Source organism: Papio anubis, chromosome 15 (genome assembly GCF_008728515.1).
Source record: "Papio anubis isolate 15944 chromosome 15, Panubis1.0, whole genome shotgun sequence".
Taxonomy (NCBI): domain Eukaryota; kingdom Metazoa; phylum Chordata; class Mammalia; order Primates; family Cercopithecidae; genus Papio; species Papio anubis.
Window position 1 is genome coordinate 21,780,917 of NC_044990.1, and position 12,761 is coordinate 21,793,677.

The 12,761-nt window shown below is 41.0% G+C and overlaps 1 protein-coding gene across 19 annotated transcripts in view; it reads right to left on the minus strand.

The window, feature by feature from the left end:
• ENOX1 (ecto-NOX disulfide-thiol exchanger 1) overlaps window positions 1-12,761 on the minus strand; it is a 583,643-nt gene that overhangs the window by 62,255 nt on the left and 508,627 nt on the right. For all 19 annotated transcript variants that reach the window (XR_002518333.2, XM_021929581.2, XM_031655830.1 and 16 more), the window contains one exon: window positions 2,862-2,969. Coding sequence is in view for 18 of the 19 variants with exons in the window: in XM_021929581.2 (XP_021785273.1) it covers window positions 2,862-2,969 (108 nt within the window). In the remaining variant the exon portion in view is untranslated. The remainder of the gene's footprint in view (window positions 1-2,861; window positions 2,970-12,761) is intronic.

Genomic DNA, 12,761 nt, shown 5'->3' on the forward strand with positions numbered 1-12,761 from the left:
CATTGATGTTTCTACACAACGACAGACACAGGGGAGCATGGGCGATGTATGGCATATATGACAAGGCAGAGGTGTGCCACAGTGATAGGAATACTATCTATTATCACAGGACACAAAAGGACTTTTTAAAAATCGCCTCGCTCTTTTCCTAGCTGAGTGTTTCTTATTGAGGTATCCCTCGTCTTCCTCTTCATCAACCCCTCTGCTCATCCCACCTTAGGTCTTGTAGCTTGTGCTCCCATGAGTTTGAGTGGGGTTAGCTCAGAAGGTCTTGTTCTTTTTCAGCAGAAGTAAAGGGCTATTTTATGAATGTCTGTTCCACCTTTACGTGTTTACCAACATGATGTGCCAGTGGCTCTCCTCCCTTTTAAATAAACTCCATTCTTCCCATTCCATGATGTCATCTAACTCTGCCCTTGCTTTTTCTGCTCCTGTTTCCTCTCCCCTCACTGCCTGTCTCCTGGCATTGTTCACTCTGCTGTGCTCTGTGGCCAGAACCACGGAGGAAACCCCTCCCCGCTGCAGCTCGCCCCTCTCCTTCCTCCAGCTGCAGCTCCAGGACAGCTGCTGCTTTGTTCTCCTCTCTGCCCCTCTTCTTCTCTCCTTTAGCTGCTGCTCTCCCCCAGATAGGGCTGAACATCTTGTCTGATGAAACTGAGGTTTGTGAACAAGCTCCAGAGGTAGGAAGCTATCCCCATTGTAAAGGAGATGAGAGGCAGGAGTCAGTGGGGCCTGGAGGGACCCAGAAAAGCTGCATCTTCGCACATGGGAAGACTGAGAGCTTAGCGGGTAGCCTGGCCTTCCCTGGAGGGGCTGGGGCCTGAGGGTGGGAAAGGTCTGCCCTCAGGATCTGTCCTTGCTTGTCAGGATTCCCAGCACGAGGCAATTGTGTGAATAGCAACATTCCAAGTCTGCAGAGAAGGGTGTATCTTCCCCTGCATGTGTCCATTTGTTCAGGCCACATCTATGTGGGCACTGAAACCATTTACATGTGGAGTTACTCTACACAAATCCAAAGACAGCCTCAAAGGCAGTGGTCAGTGGAGGTGCGAGGTGCCGTCAGTGCACATCTGTGTGTGGGTGCAGGGGCATGGAAAGAACCTGTACACTGCACGGCCCCTTTTGCAAGAACCACCAAGGGGTAGCAGGGGAGGGGCTCTTGGACAAACAGCTTGGTAATGGCACCAGCACCCACATACATTTGGTGTCTCAGGCTTAAAGATTCTTGGTATCAGAGCTATCCCATTTTAATTAATATTTCAGATTTAAAATTCTTCCTTCTCAATTGTATTTTCTAGGTCTTTACTGATTTTAGCTGTTTCGAATCTTCATGTTCTCTGTTTTTTAAATAATGGGGAGTGAAGTGTGATCTTTCACCCATACCTGTGTGTGCTCTTCTCTTTAAAAATGCATGCCATCACAAGATATATCAATACTTTCTGCAAAACTCAGAATCTATTTTTATGACTAGGGTTTGGACTTCAAGATCAAGGATTTGAGTCATTTAGAGAAAAGAGAAATTCACCCCTCCCCAGTCCAGTCAAAGCTATCTAAAAGAAAAAAAATTGGGGTGAGAGAGCAGAAAACAAAAGCTCAGAGCTATGTCGGTTGATTTGGAGCAAATTTGGACCAACTCAGTTCCACTTTGCTGGGAGTCTTTTCATAATATAACAGTGGAAAGGACAGTGATTTCAGGTCTCCTCAACTGCAGGTCATTGTGAATTCAGTCAACTAGATTTTTCACTTCAATCTCTTATATCTGAAATCATACAGCGTCAGCCTCAGTACAAGTTACTGAATCTATATTCATCACATGAAGATAACTATTAGTTTTATAAAACATTTTCTTCCAAAGCTATAAAAGTTTATAGACTAATATCTGTACTTTCCTCTCACAAATCAATCATACCTTTAGGAGAAAATAACTAAAAAGATATTTCTGAACCCCAAACCATTAAAAAAAAAATCAAAAATCACTCACAAAGTAACATAGAGCTGACTTTATATTTTCTCAAATGTCACCTTTGAAGTTATATATACCGTGTAAGGTTATTTATACAATGAATAACCTTGATGTGTCAGTGAAAAATTTAAAACAATCTCATTTGATTACCCACAGAGGGTTGGGGTTACTGTATGCAATTTTTTTCCTTCAAATTACCATTCATACATTGTTGGCAGCAAGTGAAGGCCAGAAATAGCACGGCATTTCAAGAGCTCTCCTGGTTCCTCTCATGTAGATAGTGGGCTTAGATTTCCCTCTGCTGCCTGCCGTGTACTCCATCTTACCCTGCTGTAAGACAATACTTTCCAATCCACTTATCAATGTCGCGCCACACTTTTGTATCAAAGAAAGCCACAAGGAAATGATCAGATTTACAAACTTCATATAAAAGGTCTGTTGCTCACCACAGTTAGATAAGTACCCTGATGCACAAGGAGGATAGTTTTTAAATGTTGCTATGAATCAGTCCTTGTTCATGTGTCTGCAGGAGTCTCATGGGTTATGCTAAACTCATTTTCCTCACTGTTAGACTGAAGAGGAAACCAGCTGCTTACTTTGAAACATACCTCATTGCCAGTATTTTGAAACTTTTATCAAAATTTGGTTGTCTTCTGGAAGAAACTTTCACACAACACGGGCAGGCCTGGGCAATCTAAACAGGTACAGGAGTGAGGACAGCGATGCTGGAAATGAGGTTATAAATTCCATACAGCAGAGCTGCTAGGAGGTTTGACAGGGTTCAGGCTAACTGTACTGCAGATTACCTTCGTAAATGTTTGCACGGGTGATGCACGAGGCAGGCAGGCATTGGGGTGTTTGGACTGATTCATAAATTGGAGCTGTTTCATTCACTTACTTGTTCCTGCAGGACTTTTAATAATGCTTGCGTATGGGACTGCTCTTCCTTCGCTTGTTCCAGTTCTGACTTTTTGTTGTTTAACTCCTCCTGGATAGTTAGCAATTGCTGTGAAATTAAAGGATATTTAGCATAAGTAGGGTCGAAGGCCAGGTGATTTAAAAATATCCACAATATCCATTCAGAATTATCAGTAGAAGATGTTTACATGTCTTGAAGCTTAATTCAGACCTCAGTTGACCTCGTGTGTTTCCACACTAAGTATCAGGGGCATTGCAGTTTTGACACACTGTTAGGTTGTTTGTGATAATGATGTACAAAACTCATTTTCATATTTGTGAAGGCATCATTATATTCCTTTGAGCAAATGCCTATTTGTAAAAATACATAGGATAGTGCTAATACATTACATTGACAGACGAAAAAATTACAATATAGTCAACTTGTCCAGTGTTGCTTCATTTTACATATTGCAGTAAAGCTAGCTTTACAGAAACTCTATAAAGCTACTTTGCCAAGTGTCTGAGACCACAGAAGATCCTTTTGCTTTCTCTGTTATGACGGTGATGTTTTATTAGATCAGCAGGACTGAAGTCCAAACTGCAATCAATATATCAGCCGAGAAAACTGCTGATATAAACTGTCAAAACACTAAGCTATGGCCTACACTGCTATTTTTAAGCAGGGCCACTGAAGGGATTTTTGTAAGCCCTGAGCTTCCCTTGCCCTACCAACTGTAACTCATGTGAAGGCTTTTCCTTGTCTGCCAAAAGCACAGCGCTGTGCAGTGCGAATTCTTTGGGACCTGGTGATGTGTTAATATATACATAGGCCGGAGAATACATTCAAGAGCTGCAAACCAGGCCCTGGAAACAGCTCTGACTATTCAAAGCTTCTTGACAACAAAGGACTAGTTTGAAAAGACAGAAGTGCATTTCTTCAGCTACCGTGCATAACAACTGCTGTACTAATGATCTTGAAATGTTAGTGGATTCCTGCCATGAAGAGACCTGTCTCCAACAGCCAGGCTATGTCTTCAGGGCCTTGACAAGCTGGCTGCAGAGCTGCCCGGCCAGTTCCTAACCATCAAAGCCTGGAGAAACACTGGCACTGGATTTCTCAGGCTTAAACCTACCAACTGGAAGGATTACATTAAATCTCCAAAACTACTGGTTTGGGGGAATCTTGCAGGGTAGGAAATACTCAGAAAAACACACTGCGCTTTCCCTTGGGCTTGCTTGTTCTGCTAACTGCTGTAAGAACCTACTTTGGTCCTGTAGCATAAACAGTGATTTCTTGCAATTTTCTAAAAGCTCAGTGCATCCTATTTTACCACCTGCTCATGAAATAATCAATCACATGTGAGGTAATGTACACATTCCACATTCTCTCACTTAACAATTTATGGGATTTAATTGTGCATCATTGATTAAAGTACAGAAACCAAGGAGCCCATATTGCACTTTGGCATAGTGACAAGTACCTACATTGTGTCCAGACAGTGGGGAATGGCTCTGTTCCTTCATTCACATTCCTGACTGGCCCCAGAACAGTTCCAAAGGGAACTGGTGCCCTGACTTGGATAATGCTGAGTGGATTTTACTTTATGAGACAATTTCAAATCCAATCCTTAAATCTCTTTTGAAAAATGAGCCAAATGAAAGATAGGAAGTTGTCTTCAAAGGTAGGTAGCTTATGTTTGCTTACTGCAGCGCTTGAGGTGGCAAAACCAAATATAACTGATGTCCAGAAGAAGGGAGGTGGACATTAATAATGGTGTATCTGTATCATCAGACATTATGCAGCCCTTTAAAATGAAGTTGCACAAATGTCTTCTAATACACAGAAGCTCAAAAAGCACTGCTCAGCAAAAAATACATTCAGGTTACAAAATTTAACTTTGCAGCATATTCGTAGGAAAGGATCTAGACGCTGTCTCTAGGTGGGTGGGTTCATGGATCTTTCTGTTTTGCTTGTCAATTTTCTGATATATCTGTAACAAACACACACTGGTTTAGTAATGAGAAAAAATCAAATGAATTTCAGATTGGGGAAGAACAAAGAAAGGAATACTACTTGGACACATCTCTCAGCTATTACCAATACTGTGAATAAATAAGAGGGAGAAGTGCATTGGAGTCTTCATTTCATGCACACACTTACAACTCTTCCTTCTACTAAAACACACACACACACAAACACACACACACACACACACCCCTTTCCCTTGACCACTCTTCTTTTAGTCTCCCTCTTATCTCATCCATTCTTGGATTCACACTTTTTAAATGTAACGTCTTCCCTCTCATCAGTGCTTCCTTTTCTTCTTATGTGTAGGCAATCACTTCAATGATGTAGTGTCTAGATTTTTATTTCAATGTGTTTTTCCAGAACATATATTGTCGTTGTTTTGTGTGTATTTTTATGTGATATTATGTTTCCTATTGTTTACTATATTTTAAATTAGCATTATGTTCCCAAGATCCATCCATGTTACTATTTTTTTAATAAATGAATTTATTAAAAAACCTAATGGATTTTCCCGTTTTAGTCCCAAAATGTGCTATACATAAGAAAACTTTGAAATTCCCTTGAGATTTTACTGAGCTTGATTTATTATTATTTTTATTATACTTTAAGTTCTGGGATATATGTGCAGAATGTGCAGGTTTGTTACACAGGTATACACGTTACTATTTTATGTATCTAATCCATGCTTCTCAGGGGGTACATCCACCCAATTTTACCCAACCCACTCTCACAGTGAAGGCCATTCAGATTACCCAAGTTCTTCCTGCTGTATACAAGCCTGCAATGGACCATGCTAGTGCAAGTTCCCTTATGGCCCTATGGGAGGATTTCCCTGGCATGCGTATCCAGTGGTGGAACTCTTAGGTCAAAGAGTGAATTTGGCAAAGCTGCTCTCCGGGATGGTCATGCCAGTCTACCTGCCTGTCAGTGGTGTGTAAAAGCTGCTGTGCTCCACTGAATAATAACACTAAAAGCATTGTTTAGCTTTCTAATTGTTGCCAGTTTAATAGAACACCAACATTCTTCATCTTTGAAAAATTTTGTACTTCTTTGATTCCCTGTGATTATAAGCATCTTATATGCTTGCTGGCTATGGGGGTTTATTTATAATTCTTAAAACAGTGAAGAGCAGTGGTTTTTAATTCTGACTCTGCATTAATATTATCTGGGAAGATTTTCAAAAAAATACTTATTTCTGGGCTTGACAGAAGACCAATTAACTCAGAACATTGAGAGGTGGGACCCAGGCACTGATCATTTTTAAAACACCTTCACAGGTAATTATTCTAATGTGTAACTGGGGATGAAAACCACTGTATCCTGAAATGCTTATTTAATCTTCATTCTACTATAATGTGACTTTAATCCCTAGTACTGTACTCAAACTGCTCTCACTACAGTCACCGGTGCCTTGCTAACTGCCAACTAGTATTCCAGGTTCTTTTCTTCTCACTACATGCTCTCTCCAGGGGATCCTATTCACACCCATGACTTTAACTACATATCACATGTGCTGGTGCTTTATAAGACTGCCTTTACAGCCTCTGCCTCTTTCTTACTACCTACCAGACCCTTCACTTCCTGTGTTTCCAACTGTGCCCATTAGCGCACCTACCCTTCCCACCCCAACCAGTCTAAACCTCTTCCCCTGGTATCCAGAGTTAAAACCGTGAAGTCAACGCTGGCCCTTTCATCACTCTCACAACCTCTTTGCCGGTTCCTTGACCTTTCCTCCATCGCATCCTTGCTGTCGTAGTGAAGGCTACTATCTCCTCTCCTCTGGGTTCTTCCTGTTCTCCCTGCCGTTTACCCGACACTCCTGAGACAGCTGACTTCCTATGAATTAAAGTGCTCCCATGATTAAAAGTACTGTAAATCCTCTAACCCCTACAGATCAAATCTAAACCACTAAACTCATCCTTCCCCAGACATGCCAGTTGCTTCCATGACTTATGATAAGTTTCCTACTCAGAATTCTGTCTGGCTGATTCCTACTCATTCCTTAAGCACCACCTCAAATGCTGCTTTTGGCCTAAGATCAACTCAGATGATGCCTTTGTAAAATTGAAAAGAGCCCCATCCTCTCTAGGTGGACACAATCCCTCACCAGGCAGATGGTTGGGCTGGCTTTGAGGTTTGATTTCATTCCCACTTACCCCTTTGGCCTGCTGCTCTTGTCCAGGGCAGAACCTACACTATGAAATGCGGTAGCCTTGGGTTCTTCCTCCATAAAAATGTTCTCTAATCACTGAAGCAAAGTTAGTTCATCTACCTTCTTACTCCCAAAGCACTTAATACGGTATACCATATTTCATATCTATCTCCCCAACCAGACTACATTCGCCAATATTAAGGTCAATGATTAGGTTACCTCGAATATATAATAGGTGCTGAATGAATAAATGAAGGGATAAATGTTTGCTCTTGTTTCCCCACTTCTATGGGATTAAAGCATGATCCAGCAATAACAACAACAAAAACCCCACCAAAACAACAAAAACAACCCCCCAAAAAACCACCTGAGGAACGATAAACTACTAATATATTGTTCTAAACATAGGGATATATAAAACTTTTTGAGGAAAAGAGCAGTTTCATTTAAGACATTTTGATTCATTACTTGGCAGTTCCAGATATCCTTCTTAATCTGAAAAGAAATATTTCTCAACAGGCTAAAGAAATCTAATCAATGAATTTATAATTATGTAATTTATTCTTCAAGTTTCACCACAATAAGCACAAAATCACCACTATCAGAAAAATAAAATCAACATTCCTAGACTGTTTTCTGCATTCTACAAAGTTAATGCGCTCTTTTGTTTTCAAGGTATAAACTCATAATCTAATATTTATGTATTCAAAACAACAATGATTCAAAACTGCCACTCATTTGACTAGAGGTCCTATAAAAACAAGGAGGTAGTTCACAACTAGATCATTTAAGTCAGCCTTTCAGGTCTTTTTCACTTGAAATGTATGAGTGTCTATAATATTCTTTCTAGTTTGAATTTTTAAGTACTAAAGTGCCTCAATTATGGAAGTTCATAAGCAGCTAGAACTTAATCAGAAGAGTCTCTTGGTTGGATTGGCTGCTGGCAGCATAATTTTAATTTAACATTTGAGAGTGTGATGTTAAACAGATGCACTATTACATTCTTTGGTGGTTTCAATTGAGTGTGTTCCAATTAGACAATTATCCATATGCCAATCAAGTGGAAACACTTGGGCAGACCATAAGCAGGTAAATAAATGCTGTACCTGACACATCTTGATATTTCCAGGCCACTGATTTAATGGGATCACCAAAGAGCATTACAAATGTTATTTGGAGACCTAGAATAAGTGAGGTCACATTTCCATTTTTACAGGTTGGAGAATCATGGGCACACAGAGGTTAAGTCAGGTATCCAAGGTCATGCTGTCTGGGAGAGACCCACCACTTGCACTACTCAGTTTTCCTCCGTCAACCCGTGGTTTCTAGCCTGGCAATCACACTGCGCTGTGAATTTGGAATGGAAATCAGCACATGCCAAACGTAAAATCCTCCTAGCAACGACTTCTATCTCAACAGTTATCATTTCCACGTAGGAGCCAGGCTCCAGGCTTGTTAGAGACATGCTTTTGTGTATACTTCCATGAGCAGTGTGGTAAATTTGACGTCCCTTTAAGAACAATAATCCCTTCCTTGTCTTTTTTCTTAAATTGTATAATTTTGTTACCAAGGTGAAGTTTTTATATAGGTAACAGATTATATAAGGTTGGTTCCATGAAAGTCATAGATGACAGTGCAAATACCCTATGTGAAACACATCAGCCACATCTCGTTGTAAGCTGAAACTCACAGGATTGTGATAATTCAGGAATCTTTGGCAGGATAGTGTGGGGTTAGGGGAACTTCTGTGGGAGAGAGGAAGTACCCTTCCTAAATTTAGGTTGGTGGTGGGTCAGGTAAACTAACACAAGGTAGACATAGACAGTGACTGACACCAACACACACACACACACAATTTCTTCTTCTCCTTATTTCAGGATTTCCCCAGTGCTTGGCTCTTCATTTAGTTCTAAAACAATCTGCTAATATTTATCCATTCATTCCTTTAGTCAACACTGAACTCCTGCTGTGTGCATGGTACGGGGCTGGGCAATGTGAAGGACACAGAGGAAACAACAGTAAGTAGCCTCTCCTCTAGATGCTGGGTCACAAAGATTCTTGTACGTACATGATAACTAAGTCAGGACAGTACAAAGTACTCTTATAATGGCTATAACTGGTGTGGTTTCCATAGGAATCCAGGAGATTTCCAGGGATCAGTTTAGGGGTCAGGAAAATGAGCTCAAGGGATCCATCTTGAATCACAACTTGTTCCGCTTATTGGAAATGAGCCACTGAATATTCACGATAATAGTCTGGAAATAGTTGAACCCACAGAATGTTATCAATTTAAATTCAATGTGTTTTTACTCTTTTGGTTCAGTTTTAATAATTGTTGTTCCATCTCTATAACTTTGCTATAAATCAGATGTCCTACTCAGTGGGATAATCCTTTAAGGATAGTAGAATATCACCTAAGGAAATGAGGCCCAGAGGTTTCCAAAGGGAATTCTCACCAAAGGCGATAGTGGGTGTGACTGTGTCTGATGATCTCATCCCAGCAGTCCTTTTACAATTTGCTCTACGTGGTGATACCCTGAGAGTGTCCTGCCCCATCCAGCCTCTGTACCCTGTTGCCAACCTGATTTTTCCCAGTATTTCAGCCAGAAATCTGAACTCCACCTGTGACCAGCTCTGCCAGATCCCTGTCCTACTGTAGATGGAAGTATCCACCCCTTCATCCCCTTTCTCTTGGTGGGATCCTGTTACATCCCACCACCCACAGCTTACTGTGTCTTCATGTCTCCCCAGGACTCTCCAGACCGTCCACTGCTCCATCAAGTTTTGGTTCTCACCGACTTCAGAACTCTTTAGGAATGTCAGCCGTAGGTCCCACTGATGAGGTTCTACCTATGCTTGTTTTCCATCTGGCACTGAATCCTGAGCTAATGCCTGATTGTTAGAGAAAGTTTGAGATGTAAAAAATCAAGTGAACATGATCACAACCTAAGAGCAAGGCTTTGCCTAAAGGCAAACACATCTAACAGGGTTTCTGACAAAGGAGAGAACCTGTCTCCGGGGAAGGACAATCATTTACCACCTGGTATCTACAATGCTCACTTTTCTCCTTGGGAAAAAAGGAATTGAACTAGCTTGAATTTTCTTGTTACATGGGCTGGTAAGACTACTCAAGATCTATTCTGGTTTAAAATGTCATCTGCTTCCACCTGGGGATGAAACTGCACTCAATTTACACTAAGGTATGAGGGTATCCAAGCCTATGGCCAGTGTATTAACCCTGGTGCCCCCCTCTCTGCCTCAGGCATGGTGACCCCTGGGGGAGAAACATCTCTTGGAGAGAACTCCACCATTCAGATGACTGATAACAGGAATGCTGGATCATAGAAATGAAATTGTGTTCAGAGCCTAATATCCTATTACACTAGGCTATACATATTTAATTCCTTGGGTCTTTCCTCATAAATCAATTCCTCTAGGCCTTTAATCTCATCAATATCTTTTCTGATATTGAATTTTAAATGCCATTCTCATTGCTAGGCAGAAAGGCAATCTCTTGTTCGTGATGAGATCAGGCTTCATTTATAGCTGGGAGATGGTGGGAGCATGGCCCTGTTCCCTGACCCTGCTGTTAAGATCCTAATGTCAGCCAGACTGCACAGCCCAGGTGCAGGCCTGCCTGGGTTGATCTCTGAGAGGTCAAGGCAGTGATCCCTGGGGTCATGCCTATCATTACTCTGGGAGCCTGGGACAGCTATGGAGAGGAGTGAGAAAGCTCAAGTAAGTGTTTCCAAGGGTCTGGCTTCTCATGGGGGTGCCTGAGGCATGAAGGACCCTGCTGCCCCTGACCTGGCAAGGATTCCTGTGGCATGAGGAAGGCACGAGCTGAAGGATGCACACCGTGTGCGTACCTCCGAGCAGAATCTCCCAGGGCAAGGGTGAAGGGAGGGCACAGGCTGTGTGTTCTCTAGGGGAAGAGAGGGCATGGAGGAACTCCAGAGAACGAGGACTTAGAGCTGAAATGTTTCCAGGTTCTAGGGCTGGCCTAGAATGCAGTGGGATTTCCTCAGCTGCAGAGAAAAGGAAAAAAGTCCAAGAATCTTTGAGCCATGAAAAATGTCCAAAGGGAGGAGTGAGGTTTTTAGGACCTCAAGAGGCACAGAGAGGTTGAGAACACACAGGAAGCCATCTGAGACGCAGATTTGAGGGCCTGAGTCTGCAGGAAGTGGTGGGGCACCAAGGACAGGGCCTGGGCTACCTGCCTCGGTATAGGAGTTAAGCAGGTACAATTGTACAAAATGTAAAAACAATAATAAATCTAAAGGTGTATCCATCTATCATCACTATGCACCAGCAATTCTAAGCAAAATCATTGAAAAACTGTCCTTCCTCACAGCCATCTTTTGCTCATCTAAATTCTAATTGTTGCCATTCCTGTTGATTTAATAATATGTATGTAATCTTCAAATCAGCATATTCTGTTGCTTGCCTTTTAACAAACATTTTATGTGGAAAGTGATTTGGAAAATTTCTAGCTTTATACAGTCTGCCCCAGCTCTCTCTCACACATGGACTTAGCTGCACACATTTGTTCTGATTTGAGCTTGCTTTGGATACTGTGTCTCCAGCCTCCTGTAGCACTACATATATTCTGCATTTCTATACTAGATTCAAAATAAACAATGACAGCACAGTTTTGTAAAGACGATGAACTAGAACTTGAGTTACTTCCGTTCATCCCACAACACCACTCTGAGAATTTTTATGTTTAAAATTTAAAACAATGAAACATTTTTAGTTGGCAAGTGAAAATTTTAGTTCGTATGTGAAATATGTTTACATTTCAGTATTTTTAAAATTGAAATTTTTCTTTATAGATTGCTAGCTTTAAAACTAAAAGACAAATCAAGAAAATGTTACATCAGAGACACAATACTTGTCTAAATTGTGCCCTTTGCATTTGGTTTTATTAATACTTATGATTTACTGGACAATTATTTATATACAGCAATATGTTAACTATAATCAAGAATCAAAGTTCAAACTGGTAGGTAAACTATTGAATAGATAGTTGCAATTTTTTCCTTTTATCACACTATTTTATTTTCTTACTGACATAAATATACATGAAGTTCAAAAGAAGAAAAAATTTAGTCTGCATTTCTTTCTTGGCCATTATTATTCATTCCATTTTATGATAGTTAATGAAAATAATGTTGTCTAAATTTAGAGGAGGAAATATTTAAAAAAGGATCCTCTGAGTGTTAAATTTCACTAGGCACACAATTATCAGGCAGCCAGTGCCTGAGACGGGGAGAGTCATGACCTTGGCCTGTTGGGCTGGGGGCTGGGGAGAACTGTTTCATCAGACAAGATTTTAGAGACCATTTCCTTTGCTTGAATGTGCCCCTGGGAGGGACTGGTGTGAAAGACAGATGCTTCATGGCATTCCCATAATCCACTGGAGTTACTAGTTATGATATACTATATCCCAATATGGCAACATGATTCTGAAAAGAAATATGGTCAAGGACTGGCAAAAAGGCAAAAATGAAGCTGCATGTCGGCATTTCAAAGGCTAGCATGATTAGCTCTATTATCGGCTTGCTGTGCAAGCTTGAACAAGCTACTTTACTACTCTGGTCTCCTCTTTTCCCTAAGCCTTCTATCCTTACAATTGTCGCATGAGGAATTATTGATCATTTGCAAAGCAAGATATCGATGAATTTCTTGACTACAGAACACAGTAAAGGTGGATG